Source organism: Bos indicus x Bos taurus, chromosome 4 (genome assembly GCF_003369695.1).
Source record: "Bos indicus x Bos taurus breed Angus x Brahman F1 hybrid chromosome 4, Bos_hybrid_MaternalHap_v2.0, whole genome shotgun sequence".
Taxonomy (NCBI): domain Eukaryota; kingdom Metazoa; phylum Chordata; class Mammalia; order Artiodactyla; family Bovidae; genus Bos; species Bos indicus x Bos taurus.
The window spans coordinates 5,669,082-5,687,260 of record NC_040079.1 but is presented as its reverse complement, the minus strand read 5'-3'; the positions used below and the strand labels follow the sequence as shown (position 1 = coordinate 5,687,260).

Below are 18,179 nucleotides of genomic sequence, written 5' to 3'. Positions count from 1 at the left end.
GGAGGGACTTCCCTGACAGTCCAGTGGTTAAAAACTCTGTGCTTCCACTGCAGGGGGTTTGGGTTCGATCCCTAGTTGGGAAGCTAAGATCCCACACACCATGCAAGTGGAGCAACCAAAAAAAAAAAAAAAAGTAGAAAAAATGTTACAACATACACCCCCCTTGAAACAGGTTTACTCCAGGCCTGCTGCAGAATTTGGGTGTCATTCATTAACTAGGCAGGCACTCCATTCTCAGAGAGATGCCAAGGAAGGCTTGTGCTAAACCTTTCCACCATTCCAGCAGCCAATTTTTACTGAATCATTAAAGGCACACTATTAATACTGGTATTATGGTTTGTGTTACTGTTGTACCAATAGTACTTTTACCAGCTAAAGTTAATGCTTTTCTAAATACTGTGAGTTAGGGATAGTCTTGGTGCTGAGCTAAAGGAATTCCCATCTAAATGCAAATCAAGACAAGCCCGTTGAGAATGCATGATTAGGTACAGTAATTTTTCCACCATTGAATGCTCAGCCCTTAAAATGCATTTTTGTACAACTGTGTTGGTGAAGTGCCCCTTATGGGATGAAGCTGTGTTTTCTTCCTGGCACCAGCAGTTACACAGGTAAAGGTGTTCACATCTTGAGTCCTTTGACTTAATAAATGGTGAATAAAGTGAACAAAGACGATCATTTTTCTAACCTCTCCTTCTCCACCCCAGACTCTATATCCAGGCCCCTGACACCTCTATTTGACGTTCCAAAATAATCAAAGAGAGAGTGACCCAGATGGAACTTGTCCTTCATCCCCACATCTATCTCCCCTTCCTAATTTGATGACATAGCCATCCATCCTTTCATGCCAAAACCTGGAGAGTCACCCTAGACCCCTCCTTCCACATGCCATGTATCTCTTAGATTCTTTTATAATTAATCCCTTCCTCCAAGTCTTCACTCCTGTGGTCTTAATTCAGTGCTTTGCCATCTCTCACTGAACTCTGGTAGGACTTTCTTGATGAGTCAGCTTGCTTTGTCTCTCTCCCGTGAAATCCAACCTCCAGATCATCACTGGAGTCGTCCTTCTATTAAAATGCAAGTCTGACCAACACACTCCTCTGAAAACCACTGCCAGGGTGGCCAATGAGAAGTTTATGATGCTCGGGACTTCCCTGGCAGTCCAGTGGCTGAGACTCTGCTTCCAAGGCAGGGGATGCGGGTTTGATGCCTGGGCAGAGAACTAAGATCCCACGTGCTGCCAAAAAATAAAATCATAAAAAAGAAAAGTCTACAATGCTCACCTGTGCTGCTTGTGTCAAATTTGATCATTTCTTAACTCAAGGAGGTTAAGGGGAAGAATAAGGGCCCTTCCATCTTGAGGTCACATTATTCCAAAAATCCCCAGTTCAGTCCAAAAGCAGATCGCATCCTGTTATAGTGATCTGAGGGGCAGGGAAATTTGAGCCCTTCAGTCCTAGCTCTACAGGACTGTTTGCTGGTTTGCCATCTTTTCGACCACTCTAATTTCCAGGCCTCTTGTGGGTGGAACTGGTGATTAACCCACCCGCTCTCCCCAGAGGGACACACCCCACACATCTGGTGGGGGCAAAGCTCTATGGCCTGTCTCTTGCCTTTCTGGAGACCAGCCTCATTCTGCCACTCTGCATGGGATGTCTTAGCAACAAACTATGTGGCAGCAAAGGGAACCTCTGGCACAGATTAGTCAGAAGCTGGCTTTTATTTTTCCTGAAAAAAGGCCAGGAAGTAAATATTTTGCAGGCCACCCAGTCTCCACTGCAATTACTCACCTCTGCTGTTGATGACAACAGCTCGAGAATATGCGTAAATGAATAACTGTGGTCACATACTAATAAAACGTTCATGACAAAAACAGGTTTGGCCCATGGACCAGAGGGTGCCAACCCCTGAGTTAGGGATGCGGGCTAAGATGCTGAGTCAGTATGTGGAGGGCAAGGCTGCAAACTCTGAGACTTTTTAGTGATAAGACAGTAAGAATGTGGGTTTTGGAACCCGGTTGCCGTGGTTCGGTTCAGTTCAAGTCAAGGCGAGCGCAGGAGCCTTTGGGTCGCTTTACCCAGATTATCTCAGTTGATCTTCATTACTATCCTGTGAGGTAAGCCCTATGTTCCTCTAGAACAGAAACATGGGGAGAGAAGCCCTAAAGATTCAGCAACTTGTAACTCCTTTCACCAGCATACATCCATGCTCAAGACACATCCGTCTTTTAAAAGAAATGCCCTTCTAGATGCCCCCTCCCGTCACAGTCCTTATTCATGACTCCCCTTCACGCTAAACTTCCTGACAAAGAGGTCCACATTCTCTGTCCATCCTCTGTCATCTCACACCCACTCAGGCACCCTCTGCAAGCTGGCTTCTGCCCCCGGCTTCGAGAAATTGGTGACGGGAGATCCTTTCTTCAGCAGAGATATGTCTAGTCTGTTATTCAGGTGACGTTCCTCGTACCAGCCCATGTGAGGGAAAAAGATGACCGTGATGGACTCTGCCCCTGTGTACAGGTACTTTTTGTAGGTCCCCGTGATAAACTCCAGTGACCATCCCAACATTTTAACCATTGCCTCTGCCAGGTTGAAGGCAGGGTTGCTCCCTCAAGGTGCAACCTAAGGTCGCCGCTGTCTTGATGGCAGATTTAACCACGAGAAGGGTTGGCTCCATCAGCCAACACAGTCTAATAATCCACCACTGGAAATGTACATTTTTTACCCCACACTTGTGTCTCTGGGACCACAACACTGCCGCGTGCATGGTCGTGGGACCCGTGAGTCTTTCGAAGCCAATCTACCATCTGTTAGGTTGTGACCCAAGAGTGAAGACATGGAAGGTGCCCCTCGGTGCTTTCGCTCAGGGTCCTGATTCTGCAGGACTTACTTCTTTTTGGGAGATTCTCAAGAGTAGGAATTATCTCAGCCATCTTTGAGCGCTCAGTGCCAGGCACATGGTAAGGTCTTAGGATATAACTGGTGAAGGCATGAGTTCCTTCTTGGGCCCCTGGGGAGGTGACACAGCCACGGCATTTATCAAGCTGTAAAAAAAAAAAATGCTGAGGGACTTCCCTGGTGGTCCAGTGGTTAAGAATTCGCCTTGCAATGCAGGAGACGTGGGTTCAATCCCTGTTTGGGGAACTGGGATCCCACAGGCCATGGAGCCACTAAGCCTGAGCACCATGACTCCTGAGCCCACTCGCCACAACTAGAGAGTCCGTGCACCACAAGGAAAGACCCTGCATGACGCAGTGAAATTTCCATGTGCTGCCACTAAGACCCGAGGCAGATAAATAAATAAATAAATATTAAAAAAAAAAAGTTGAGGTAAAAGATCCACCATCTTCTCCTTGGAGCTCAGCTACCCTAGCTGTTCAGTTGCTCAGTCGTGTCTGACTCTTTACGACCCCGTGGACTGCAGCATGTTAGGCTTCTTTGTCCTTCAGTATCTCCTGCAGTTTGCTCAAACTCATGTCCACTGAGTCGGTGATGCCATCCAACCACCTTGTCCTCCGTCGTCCCCTTCTCCTTGCAGCTACCCTGGGGGAGCAGAGTGAATGAGCATCCCGCAGACTCAGGCCACAGCTCAGGAAATGCACCAAGCTCTCAGCCAACTACGTCTCTCTTATTCTGGCTCTGCCTTCTTTCCGCTCATCCAGTCATGATTCCAACAGTGCAGGAGCCCAGGAGCAACGCCAGTTACGATACCTTTTCCTGACAGCTGGGAGGAGAGATGCTCTCTGCCTGCCTCTTCAACACACAGGCAGCACTTCTCCAAGCTCCAGCTCTCATGATAACCGGCCCCATCGTGAATCATGTCTCTCTGCAGCTCCTACTCCTTGACCCAGTGTGAATTTTTTCAAACTATTTTTAAATTATCTAATCTGTTGTGAGTAACAGATGATGAAACCGTTAGTTTACCATTCCTGGGCAGACAGTCTTAACGTCAAGACCTTATTAGGTTATAACTTGCTATTTTACATGGCAGACAGAAATATAAAACAAAGTAGATTATAGAAAATCTTGACTCCTTGATGCCAAGTGATCTGAAATAGTTTCAGATGTTTAAAGGGCTGTCTATTTTTAAAAAGGGGCTAATTATTCCAAATAGCAATCTTGAAAACTGGTTAGCAGTTTCTTTCCAAATAGCCATACTAGAAAAACAAGGGACCTTGGTGAGTAATTTGTGGGGAGATGACCAGTTTTTAAAAAGAACCCAAAGTTCCTGAGTTTATTATCTTTTCTGAATCTACTGAGTTGTTTCCTTCCCACAAACATGATCAAATAAGTATTAGTTATCTTTCGATATGTAACAAATCACCCCAAAACTCAGTGACTTAAAACAACAATAATATTTTAATATCTGTTATGGACTGAATTGTTTCCCCCTGCTCCCCAAATTCATATGTTGAACCCCTAACTCTCAACGGGCTTTTATTTGGAGATAGGACTTTTAAAGAATTAAGGTCAAATGATGTTGTAAGGGTGGGCCCCTGATCCAATAGGACTGGGGTTTCTGTAAGAAGGAAGAGACACCAGGGATGTGCGTGTATGCAGGAGTGGCCAGGTGAGGACCCAGCAAGACAGCTGTCATCTGTATCCAAGGGGTGAGCCATCAGGAGAAACCAAACCTTCCCTGAACTTGGACTTCCATCCTCCAGAACCAGAGAAATAAATTTCTGTAGTTTAAGTCACCCAGTCGGTGATATTTTGCTACGGCAGCCCTAGCAGACTGATACGTGATGTCTGATGGTTTCTGTGGGTCAGGAGTTCAAGATCAGCTCAGTGGGTGGTCCTGGTGCAGGTACGGGCTGGGGCTGTGGTCTCATCTGAAGGCCTGGCCGGGGCTGGACTATCCACTTCCATGGTGGCTCACTCCTATTGCTGGGATATTGGTGATGGTTATTAGCTGGAGACTTTAGTCCCTTTTCCTCTGGGCCTAAGGAAACCTCTTTCACTCAGTCCCAACCAGTCATCCTGAACCCTTTTCTTCAGTTTAGTTACATACTAACTATATCATAAGGAGAGATATGTTGCTGCTGCTGCTGCTAAGTCGTCTCAGTCATGTCCGACTCTGTGCGACCCCATAGAGGGCAGTCCACCAGGCTCCCCCGTCCCTGGGATTTTCCAGGCAAGAGTACTGGAGTGGGGTGCCATTGCCTTCTCCGAAGGATAGAGATGACAGCACTTATTTTCATCTGTCAGAATTTTGGTATCATAAACTGGAAAAATAGGGACTTCCCAGTGGTGCAATGGATAGGAATTCACCTGCCAGGGCAGGGGACGTGGGCTCAATCCCTGGTCCAGAAAGATTCCACACGCCATGCAACAGCTGAGCCTGTGGACCACAGTTAGTGAGCCTGTGCTCTGCAACAGGGGAGACCATTGCAGCGAGAAGCCTGCGCCACAATGAAGAGCAGCCCCTGCTCGCTGCAGGAAGGCGGCCTGTGCCCAGCAATGAACACCCAGCACAACCACTAATAAATAAAATTATGTAAGAAATATACAAATAAGTTGGAAAAATAGAGAATAAGTCCCATACTAGAGGCTGTGATGCACAGTTGAGGGTTAGGGGTGCTGAGCCTTCACGTGGTGGGAAACCCAGTGTAACTTACTGTCAGCTCTCACTATACACGGTTCCTCCATTTCTGTTGTCATGCATCCAAGGATTCGACCAACCTCGAGTCAGGCAGTATTGCAGGATTTACTATCAGCAACAATCTGCACCCAGTGGATCCGAGCAGTTCAAACCTGTGTTACTCAAGGGTCAACTCTACCACCGGAGAAGGCAATGGCACCCCACTCCAGTACTCTTGCCTGGAGAATCCCATGGATGGAGGAGCCTGGTAGGCTGTAGTCTATGGGGTCGCTAAGGGTCGGACATGACTGAGCGACTTCACTTTCACTTTTCACTTTCATGCATTGGAGAAGGAAATGGCAACCCACTCCAGTGTTCTTGCCTGGAGAATCCCAGGGACAGGGGAGCCTGGTGGGCTGCAGTCTATGGGGTCGCACGGAGTCAGACACGACTGAAGTGATTTGGCAGCAACAGCAGCAACTCTACCACTCTGGCCCCCTTCCAACAGTGAAGGATTTTCCCCAGGATGCTGGGAACCTGCCAATGGGTGACCCTCAACTCTCAGCAAGGACAGCCCTTGGCTAGAGAGGGCTGCCTTGCCTGGTCGAGCCTCTTCCAGGACAGCTGCCATCTAATGAACAGTGATGAGGGTGTAAAGGCTGGCTCCTTCGGTCCAGCGTGGGGTCACTGGGAGGTGCTCCCCAAGGTCTGGGGAGGACTGTGTTGAGACGGCACCGCACCGTAGCTTCTCTCTCTGCCCATCCCTCCTCCCTCCTTCCTCCCACAGGTGTCGATCCTAAGAGGACAGCCCGATTAACATCCTGCACAGGAATCTCTACCGTAGAGTCTCTATTTCTCCAGGAACACAAACTGCAGCAGTCTGCTTAACAGGAAGTTACTCTCAGCGAGGTACAGCATCTAAATTAGACTCCTTAAATATAGATTCATGAGCCTCTAGACTCAAGCATGTCACGTGTTCACCTGCAGACCCAGTTGCTGGAATCAAGGGATAAGAAAGAAGGTAGATTTCAGAACTGGCCCACACCCTGTGTCCAAGCCCCTGCCATGCGATAGTCACTTCTGATGTGTTCTGTGGGCCAAAAGAATCCACAGGCCCAGACCCAAGGGGAGAGCACATAGGTTCTACCCCAGGGTGGGAGGAGCTACAGAGCCCCAATTCTGAGTCCGGCCTCAGGAAGCCTTGGATAGACCTCCCTGTCGTGGGGAGCCCCATCACGGTCATGAGAGCATGCCCAGTCTACCCGACTGCAGGAGGAGACCGCATGGAACAGACACAGCTGTTCTGGCCAAGGCCACTCTGGTCCAGCCAGTCCCCAAGTGACCTGCTAAGTGACCACAGATGGGTGAGTAAGCACACTCGGGGCCAGAAGAATGCCCGGCCCAAATTGCTGGCCCACAGGATGGTGAGCTAAATCAATGGCTATTGTCTTAAGTGTGGGGGAGGTTTGTTATGCAGCAGTGGGAAGACTGACGCAGGACCCAACCTTGCTGGCCATGGGAATCGAGCAGGCGGGAGAGGAGGCATCAGAGACTCCAGGCTGCGGCAGGCGCCCTGGGGTTCTTGTCACTGGCGGGCTGGGACTCCAGGCTGCGGCAGGGGGCTGCTGTTAATGGCCCAAACCTGCAACCTCCTTACAGGACTGCCCTGTAAGTGCCATCCCAGCTGGCAGGTGCATTTTCCTCACCCAGGGCATCCCAGAGCTGATGGCAACCATTTCATATAAAGATAATAAGAGCCTAGGGACTTCCCTGGTGGTCCAGTGGCTAAGAATCCGCACTCTCAGTGCAAAGGGCCTGGGTTCAATCCCTGGTCAGGGAACTAGGCCCCATATGCTGCAACTTAAGATCCTGTGTTCCACAACTAAGACCTGGAGCAGCCAAATAAATAAAAATAAATTAAAAAAAAAAAAGATCTAAAAGCCCAGCTTCCTCGCCCCGAGGCAGAGCACCTCCTGGGGCAGTTTATACTGCAGAGCTCCCCTGTTGAACAGCTGAGGCTCAACCTCATCTGAAGCCACACCCTTGCTTTGCTCCTTCCTTTCCGGGCTCCTTAGATTTTTCTTCTGAGAGCTCTCTGTAATGAATAAACACGCTTGCACCTGAAGCCCCATCTCGGGCTCTGCTTCTAGGGACTCTGATTCAAGACACAAGTCAAGAGTGAAATTCCATAGAAGCAAACAGGGGGTGCATGGAGTGACTGTAGAAAGAAAATTGGATAAGTACTGATCACTTTAACACCTGCACATAAAATTTTCAACCCTCTAAAAGACGTTTCTTCCTTTGCTGGATGATTTAGTCGCTAAGTCGTGTTCGACTCTTTGTGACCTCATGGACTGTGGCCAACCAGGCTCCTCTGTCTATGGGATTTTCCAGGCAAGAATACTGGAGTGGGTTGCCATGCCCTCCTCCAGGGGATCTTCCAGACCCAGGGATCAAACCTGTGCTTCCTGCACTAGCAGCTGGGTTCTTTACCACTGAGCCACCAGGGATTCCCGATTCTTCCTTCGGTTCAAGACAAATACCCCCATCACGTGCTCCCACCTCCTAAGAAAATTCACCTATTTCCTTTACAAGCACAGATGGCATGCTTGCTTTTCCCCTTCTTTTTTTTTTTTTTTTTGGCCATGCTTTGGTGTGTGACATTTTAGTTCTCTGACCAGGAATCGAACACATACCTCCTGCACTGGAAGTCTTAACCACTGGACCACCAGGGGAGTCCCTCCTTCTATCTTTAACTGCTCGCTTCCTACTAACTCTTTCCCTGTTGGTGTTTAAATCTATTCCCCTTTATGGGAACAAACCATCACCTTCATTCTTTCAGCTGCAGCCCCATCTCCTCCCCTTCAAAGCCAGGATCCTGGAAAGAGTTTTCTACACTAAGGCCTCCACGTCTTCAGCTCTTAATCGTTCACCCACATCACATGGCTTCTGCTCCTGACCTTGCCATTGGAAGTACTCCTGCCAAGGTTACAGATGACCTCAGTCCTTACATCCCACGGCCAGGAACGTCACTGACCATGCCCTCCAAATGCGTGATACTCCACAAAACACAGTCCTTGTGCTTCCGTGATGCTGCATTTGCCTGGTTTTCTGCCTGTTTTCTAGATAATTCAGAATCTTTTCCTTTGTCCTTCAAATACCCATGTTTTTCTGGCTCTCTTCTCACCTACGATACATCTCTCTGGATTATTTCATCTACTATCATGGTGAGGGTTACCATTTACATTCTGATGATTAAAAAAATCTTAATTTCCAGGGGAGTTCCCTGGTTGCCTAATGCTTAGGGTTTTCACTGCTAGGGCCCAGGTTCAATCCTCAGTGGGGGAACTGAGATCTTGCAAGCTGTGTGGTACAGCCAACAAATAAATAAAAACAAATAAACAAAAATCTTAATTTCTAGCTCCAGATTCACATATCCAATGGCACTTTGGACACCTCCATTTAATGATCCCCTGGGCACCTTGTTGTACCACCACCAGCTAACACACATGTGTGTGCACTTATACACACGTACACACCTGCACACAGCCTGACTCCTCCTCTGTTCCCTATCCCAGAAAATGCACCCACCATCCATCCAGTTTCCCAAGGCAAGATCTTTGCAGTCATCCTTGACTCTTCTCTTTTGTCCCCTCAACTAATCAGTCGCTGCATACCAAAGCCATTTCAACCCGACCTCTTAAATAGCTCTTTACATTTTAACACCAGTCCCCTCCCCTTCTTTCCACCGTCAGCTGCCACCAGGCCCAGATCATTTCACACGGCATCTCATCTGAACTGCTGTACTCACATCTGGTCTCATTTCCACACCCAACCACGGGGATCATCCTAAGATGCAGAGTTGATTGTTGCTCTCTGCTGCTGAAAAGTTTCCACTTCCGTCCTCCGGGATTGGCTTTTCCACTCCCCAAGACAGGACTAGGAATTTTCTCCCATGCACAGTTTTATCAAATTCTCTTATAACTATTTACCTGTCTATATTTAACTTATATGCAGAGTACATCATGAGAAACGCTGGACTGGAAGAAACACAAGCTGGAATCAAGATTGCTGGGAGAAATATCAATAGCCTCAGATATGCAGATGACACCACCCTTATGGCAGAAAGTGAAGAGGAACTCAAAAGCCTCTTGATGAAAGTGAAAGTGGAGAGTGAAAAAGTTGGCTTAAAACTCAACATTCAGAAAACGAAGATCATGGCATCCAGTCCCATCACTTCATGGGAAATAGATGGGGAAACAGTGGAAACAGTGTCAGACTTTATTTTTTTGGGCTCCAAAATCACTGCAGATGGTGACTGCAGCCATGAAATTAAAAGACGCTTACTCCTTGGAAGGAAAGTTATGACCAACCTAGATAGCATATTCAAAAGCAGAGACATGACTTTGCCAACAAAGGTCCGTCTAGTCAAGGCTATGGATTTTCCTGTGGTCATGTATGGATGTGAGAGTTGGACTGTGAAGAAGGCTGAGCGCTGAAGAATTGATGCTTCTGAACTGTGGTGTTGGAGAAGACTCCCTTGATCCAACCAGTCCATTCTGAAGGAGATCAGCCCTGGGATTTCTTTGGAAGGAATGATGCTAAAGCTGAAACTGCAGTCTTTGGCCACCTCATGCGAAGAGTTGACTCACTGGAAAAGACCCTGATGCTGGGAGGGATTGGGGGCAGGAGGAGAAGGGGACGACAGAGGATGAGAGGGCTGGATGGCATCACTGACTCGATGGACATGAGTCTGAGTGAACTCCGGGAGTTGGTGATGGACAGGGAGGCCTGGCGTGCTGTGATTCATGGGGTCGCAAAGAGTCGGACACGACTGAGCAAGTGAACTGAACTGAACCCCCCTCCCCAAGTTGGGCTTCCCAGGTGGCTCAGTGGTAAAGAATTCACCTGCAATGAAGGAGGCACGAGTTTGATCCCTGGGTCAAGAAGATCCCCTGGAGAAGGAACCGGCAACCCGCTCTAGTATTCCTGCCTGGGAAATCCCATGGACAGAGGAGCCTGGTGGGTTACAGTCCACGGGGTCACAAAAAGTTGGACATGATGGAGAGACTAAAAAACACCATCACCTCAGATAGATAAAAGCTCCTTCCTTTTGTTCAGTGAAAGTGAAAGTCACTGAATCATGTCCAACTCTTTGTGACCCCACGGACTACAGCCCACCAGGCTCCTCGGTCCATGGAATTCTCCAGGCCAGAATAGTGGAGTGGATACCCGTCCCCTTCTCCAGGGGATCTTCCCAACCCAGGGTTCGAACCCAGGTCTCTTGCATTGCAGGCGGATTCTGTACCAGCTGAGCCACCAGGGAAGCCCAAGAATACTGGAGCGGGTAGCCTATCCCTTCTCCAGGGCATCTTCCCAACTCAGGGATAGAACCCAGGTCTCCTGTATTGCAGGCAGATGCTTTACCAGCTGAGCTACCAGGGAAAACCTTTGTTCAGTGAGTGCTGAGCTATTTATCAAACCCCTCCCAAGCATAAAGTGCTGCTAATAGATGAAGAGAATACCATCTCTGCCTCATGAGAGCCACTCACACACTTGTCAACCCATCAACCTTCCCGAGCCCAGTGTCTGTCACCCAACAGCTGCTTAATAAATATTTGCTGAGTAAATAAACGATAAAATGAGTACTTCTACAAAGATGAATTCATTGCCCTCATCCCCTTTCTAATTTTAGAATAAAATTCATGGGAACAAAGTTTATAAAAATGATCTTCATGGTTGATGTTTACAGTAAGTGTCTTTTTATTCCAAAAGGCAGAGATAAATTATATCTAAATACTTTCAAGCAGATAGAAGCCTTTAAGCAACTCACATTCCTCTATAAAGATTTCGCCGGTAACCAAATGCATGAAATCAGCCACGTTCTTAAGGAATTTAGCACATGAGGACATTCAACATAATCCAATTATAAAGAAACACTTAGATGAACCCGAATCCATCACCAGCCCTCCTGCCAAAGGCTGCTGAAAGCAGAGACCAGGGCCAAACACAGCTGCAGGGGTTGTGACCAGTATGTTTGAAGGAGCCCCTGGAGGCCTTGGGTGATAAAACTTAAACATGATTAAGGCTCCTGTTTAATGTTCATAGCCAGTGGAACACTGTCTTCCAATTTGAAACATGTCATTTCAAAATATAAGTGGGGAATCTCGGGTGATCACCCTGAATTTCTGAAGCTCAAACTTTATAAACATTGTACTGTTGACTGGATCTTTTTTTTTTTTTTTAATGTGGTAAAATAAACATATCGGGCTTCCCTTGTAGCTCAGTTGGTAAAGAATCTGCCTGCAATGCAGGAGACCCTGGTTCGATTCCTGGGTCGGGAAGATCCGCTGGAGAAGGGATAGGCTACCCACTCCAGGATTCTGCCCTGAAGAATTCCATGGACTGTATAGTCCATGGGATCTAAAAGAGTCAGATATGACTGAGCGACTTTCTCTAGGCTCCTCTGTCCATGGGATTTCCCAGGCAAGAATCCTGGGGTGGGTAGCCATTCCCTTCTCCAGGGGATCTACTCAACCCAGGCATTGAACCCGGGTCTCCTGCGCTGCAGACAGATTCTTTGCCATCTGAGCCACCTCGGAAGCCCCACTACTTTGTACATTCATTCTATTGATTTCTGAGAGTTTGATATTGAAACTGCAACTAAACATCTTCATTTATCTACTTAACAAACAATTGTAATATATTGTGAAATACATGTAACTTTGTTATGTATTTACCAAGTTTTCTGTAAATGTGTTATATTTTCATAATTTAAAAAATAAAAAAGAAAGGTTAAAAAAAAAAAAAGAATATCACTGTCTACTCACAATCAGGGGTCGGGGAAGGGACACTGAAAGCAGATGTAAAACGTCCTCTGAATGCTCTCTCATTTAAGGTGGGAAAGGCTGTGGGCTCGGTGTGCACACAGAACTTCTGAAATCGTGGAAAAACCCCGTGTCTGCGTCTGCACCATCACTTCAAATGATCTAAAGCCCAAATAACCACGTCCGATTCAAACCAGCGTCTCTTCTCCCATTGGGCTGACCTGTCCGGCATCCCGGGTCCAGGAGAAGAAGCCGATGTTTTGAACAGACTTCCTCCAACCGGGCCTCTCTGCCGGTCACTCCCTTCTCAGCTCCCGTCTCCGGTCCCCTGCCGGCTCCCTCTCAGGTCTCTGGGCCCGCCGGCCTCTCCGCAGGCTGGGCACACGGTGGAGGGCAGGAAGCCACGGAGATGCCAGGCTTCCTATCCCTCTGCCTCCAACGGCAGCTCAGGCCAGTGGCTGCTCATCCTCTGTGGCCCCAGCTCCTTCCTGCCAGGCAGACACATTGGTCCCACCTCCCACCTGATGGGGTCCCCTCGTATCCCTCCAGCCCAAGGGAAGTAGCAGCTCCCTGCTTTTGATGACCTTCAGTTACCTCATGATCCCTTTTTTTGGACACATTTGTTCTTGTATCTCTATGACCAAGCCTCCACGCTAAATGCCCGGGACAGCAGAAACCTCAAGATCTCTTCTCATTCACACCCAGGAACATGGATGACCTTTCTCCTGGGCCCTGAGTGCTCAGGCGCCTCCTGGTCTTCCTGTCTCTAATCTCCACCGGATCACCAGGAACCCCCAGACAGTGCCACTCTGCCCTACCGCCAGAAGGCCCTATCTCCACCTCTCCTGCTGACTTGAGCGCCACAGTCACCCAAGTCTTCCTTCCTTACCCTCATCAGACACCAGTATTTACCCCTTCCCACCCCCCTGCAGTGTGGACTATTTGTTTCCCGCCTGATCCCCACCCAACCTACCTTCCGCTTTGATTTAACTGCTTTATCTGAGTGTTATTCTGTTCCCAGTAAGACCGTAAGCCCCAGAGGGCAGAGACAATACCTTACATTTTATCCCTCAGCATTTAAAACAATACTCTGCTAAGCTTACATCTAATAAAGTAATCTTTGGACAAACAAGGAGAAGACTCACGGTAGGTTCTCTGCCAGACTAACACATCTTCTTTCTTCCCAAAGGCAGCAAGTGTTATGGTTAGATGGTGTCCCCCTAGAAGCTTTGTGAGGTCCTGACCACTAACACCCATGAATGCCACCTTGTTTGGAAATCAGGTCTTTGCAGAGGTAATTAAGTTATAAAGAGATTATAAATCATCCTGGGATTTCCCCGGTGGTCCAGTGGCTAGGACTCTGTGCTCCCAATGTTGGGGGGCTGGGTTCAATTTCTGGTCAGGAAACTAGATTCTATATGCTGCAACTAAGACTCGGGGCAGCCAAATAAATAGCTATTTTTTTAAAAGTTGGGCTTCTTTGGTGGTCCAGCGGTTAAGAACCTGCCTGCTGATGCAGAGGACACGGGTTCAATCCCTGGTCCAGGAAGATCCCACATGCCTCGGGGCAACTAAAGCCCGTACCCATGCTCTAGAGATCGCACTCCACAATAAGACAAGCCACCGCAGTGAGAAGCCTGCAGAGCGCAACGAAGAGCAGCCTCTCCTCACGGCAACGAGAGAGAGCCCACGTGCAGCCACAAAGACCCAGCACACCCAAAAATAAATAAATCTTAAAAAACAAAAATCCAGGGCCTTCCCTGGTGGTTCAGAGGTTCAGTGGCTAAGACTCCGCACTCCCAACGCAGGTGGCCTGGGTTCAATCCCTGGTCAGGGAACTAGACCCCACATCCCGCAACTAAGAGCTGGTGTGGCCAAGGATATACCTATCTATGTATAAAGCGGTCATACTGAGTTAGTATTAGTTGTTCAGTTGTATCTGACTCTTTGGGCTACAGCCCAAAGACCCCATGGACTGTAGCCCACCAGGCTCCTCTGTACATGGGGTTCTCCAGGCAAGAATACTGGAGTGAGTTGGCATTCCTGTCTCTGGGGGACCTTCCCAACCCAGGAATCGAACCCAAGTCTCCTGCAATGCAGGAGGATTCTTTACTGTCTGAACCACCAAGTTGGATCCTAATCCAATATGAATGACATTCTTATAAGAGGAAAATCTGGACACAAACAGAGCCGAGGAAAGACAGCAAGTGAAGATGCAAGCATAGACTGGAAGAAAGCTGCCACAAACCAAGAAAACTCTGGGGCTCCTGGAAGCTGGGCAGACAAGGAAGGTTCTGCCCCGCCCCGCCACCCCCTGAGACTTCCGTGGGCACACGGTCCTGCCAAAACCTTGATCTCAGGCTTCCAGCCTCCAGAACATGAGATGATGGCTTCCTGTTGTTTCAAGCCCCCCAGTTTGTGCCCCTTTGTTACAGCAGCTGCTGGAAACTAATACCATACTGACTAGACTAGTTACATCCATACGCAAAGACTTCAGGGATGTGGTTTTTATATCCGTGTTGGGCACAGGAATGATAGTGCACGTCTGGGGTCCCAACACAAACTCGGAGGTGGTGATGCTGGTCCCCGCACTCAGGCCCACGGTGTTAAAATGCAGAGTGTGTAAGGGCTGGCATTAAGCCATCCTCCTCCATTCATATCCACTAGTTCTGATCCTCTGAAGGATGCAAAGACACCCGTTTCACTAACCCACTCTGCTTGGAAAGGCTCATCTTTCCAAGACCGCTTCCCAAGTCAAATGATGTCAGACTCTAAATCTTAAAAAGCGAGAATAAAATTTCTATTAAAAAAACAGTATTTTTTTGCTTTGACTATGACTTATTACTTTAGTATCCCAATCACAACAAATTCAAATAAAGCTTTTAATAACTGATTTTTAAAAAGAAGCTAAGAGAGCAAAAACGTTTTCCTGGCCATGTTCCAGAAGCTACTGTCCATATGATGTCCACTTGCCTACTGTGCTCTTATGAGAGTCCCTTGGACTGCAAGGAGATCAAACCAGTCCATCCTAAAGGAAATCAACCCTGAACGTTCATTGGAAGGACTGATGCTGAAGCTGAAGCTCCAACACCTTGGTTACCTCATGCAAAGAGCCGACTCACTGGAAAAGACCCTGATGCTGAGAAAGACTGAAGGCAGAAGGAGAAGGGGATGACAGAGGATGAGACGGATGGATGGCATCAATGACTCAGTGGACAAGTCTGAGCAAGCTCCGGCAGATGGTGAAGGACAGGGAAGCCTGGTGTGCTACCGCCCATGGGGTCACAAAGAGTCAAACATGACTTAGCAACTGAACAACATCATCAATTGTGCTCTCGCCACTTTTTTTTTTCTTAGTCTGTGATTTATGATAAAATACACCCAAGATGTCAGGAGTGCCCAGCCTTGGCTTCAGCTATATCCAGATTCTGCCCTCCCTCCCACGCCCGGCGGCCTGGCCCCCAGGAGGCCCAGACTTACAGATTTGGAGGGAGAAGGATGTGTCGGCGATGCTGAGGGAGGCCTGGCTGCACTCTGGAAGGAGGACGGGCTGAACCTCTGGCCTGTGTCCGGAGGCGAAGAGGAGGCATAGATGCGATTTTCCAGTCGCTCAGGCTCTTGCTTGTAGGACTCGAGAGGGAACGTGTGCTGCTTGGCCACTTGGGTGGGTGTCGACGGAGAGGAAGAGAGGCCTGGGGTAGAGGAGGAACCACAAAGGGTGTGAGCGATTTGCTGACATGGAGAAAAGGGCTCCCAGCTGCAAGTGCTGAGAGTCTCACATGGCAGGAATCTAAATGATTCAATTCTGAATGTTGGGGACAAGCTTGCATAAACTACTTCTAATCCCTTAGAACTGGTTGTGTCTAGAAATCCCTGCCCCACCCAACCTGAGTTGTGGGCAGAGTCCCCCCTGCTGTGACAGGGACAGTTCAGAAGTTGTCAGGTGATAAGACTTATACACACTTGTCGGATGTGATTTTCATATTTAGTCCAAGACTAAAGCATGGTGTCGAGAGTGTGTGGAGTGGATCCCATAGTCCTTGGGATAAGACATAAGGAAGTTCATATTCAGCAGAGATGAAGGTCAGAAGTCACATAACTACACCAAGGACCAGACCAGACACGCTATTATTGTCAAAATGTGTGATGTGAAAACTGCCACTGTGAGTGTGCAAGAGCTAGAATCACTGTGAAGATGATCGCTGGGGTGGCTTTGGGAAGGAAGGGCCTTGTGGAGTGAAGACTTGGATAGGACTGGAACCAGGAAGCAGTGGGTGGGATGTGGAGGACAAAGAACTGGCAGGAGACCCGGACATGAATCTGCCCAGAGTGAGAGGCTGCACATGTCCACAGGCTTTGTGCAATCCTGGAGGCCTGTCTCAGGCAGGCGATTGTCACTCACATCTGCCTGATTATGCTGTAAGATCGTGGTTATGGCTGAATGGAGTCCCCCAAACAGATAAGTTAAAGTCCGAACCCCCAGTACCTATGAATGTGACCTTATTTGGAAATAGATCTTTGCAGACAGAATTGAGCTGAGATTATACTGAAACAGGCTGGACTCTTAACCGCATGTGCAGTGTCCTTATAAGGGGAGAAGACACAGATATGCACAGAGGAGAAGGCCGTGTAATGACGGAGGCAGACACTGGGGTGATGTCTCTATGAGCCAAGGAATGCCAAGCGCTGCTGGCAACCATCAGAAGCCAGAAGACTGGCGGTGGTTGGTCAAAAGGTCCAAATTTCCAATGATCAGATAACTAACTGCCGGGGATGCAATGTACAAAATGATGTAGTTAACATTCCTGTATGACACACAGGAAAGTTAAGACGACTCCTAAGAGCTCTCTCATCACAAAGAGAAAGTCCTTCTTTTTCCTTTCTTTTTCTTGTTTCTGTAGAGATGAGGGGTGTTAGCTCACCCACTGTGATCATCCTTTCACAATACGAGCAATTCAAAGTACCATGCTGTATGCCTTAAACATATACAGTGACGCACATCAATTATTTCTCGGTAATACTGGAAAAAGGAAAAAGGAAGTGAGAGGTGGCAAGGTGGGAGGCTATTCAGAGTCTCAGAGCGGGTGTGGTCCTGCTGACACCTTGGTTCAGACTTCCAGCCTGTGGAATTACGAGAGAATAAACCCCTGTGGATTCATGCTGCCTAGTTTGGGCTACTTTGTTATGGAAGCTCTAGGAAACAATACAGTAATGCTGCCTGATATTGATTTGTTTCCAAGACAGGCGGACTCTGGATTTGGGTCTGGTCTCTCACATTTATAGGTAACTGAATACAATTTCTAAATTATTTAAAAATACAATAGGCATGCAAGCCAAAGACGTCAGTAAACACGGTCCAAGGGCCACCCTCTTGCTCCCTTTGACCTTGACAAAGACTGATCATCCTACAAGCCAAAAGCCTACTCTGGCTTGTGCCTACCTGCTCTACCCCGTCCAGACTCCTCTGCTCGCCAGCCCTGTGCAACTGTGTTCCTTCTTCTGCTTCCATCCTCACCCCCCAGACCACCTCCCGATTCATCCCATCCCCCCTCCTGACTCTGTGGCCCTATGAGCCTCAGCCCATCTCGTCTGTACCAGGCCTACCAGTGAACAACAGGCTGCTTCATGCCAAACCAAACCAGATGAAAAGAGGTAAGTTTCTCATGCGTGCTCAGTTGCTCAGTCATGTCCAACTCTTTGTGACCCCATGGACTGCAGTCTGCCAGGCTCCTCTGTCCATAGGATTCTCCAGACAAGAATGGGAGAGTAGATTGC

The 18,179-nt window shown here is 48.2% G+C and overlaps 1 protein-coding gene across 6 annotated transcripts in view; it reads right to left on the bottom strand.

The window, feature by feature from the left end:
- The window catches only part of PRKAG2 (protein kinase AMP-activated non-catalytic subunit gamma 2), a 299,615-nt gene that overhangs the window by 92,607 nt on the left and 188,829 nt on the right, over nucleotides 1-18,179 (bottom strand). For all 6 annotated transcript variants that reach the window (XM_027538542.1, XM_027538543.1, XM_027538540.1 and 3 more), the window contains one exon: nucleotides 15,885-16,096. In XM_027538542.1, the coding sequence (XP_027394343.1) occupies nucleotides 15,885-16,096 (212 nt within the window). The remainder of the gene's footprint in view (nucleotides 1-15,884; nucleotides 16,097-18,179) is intronic.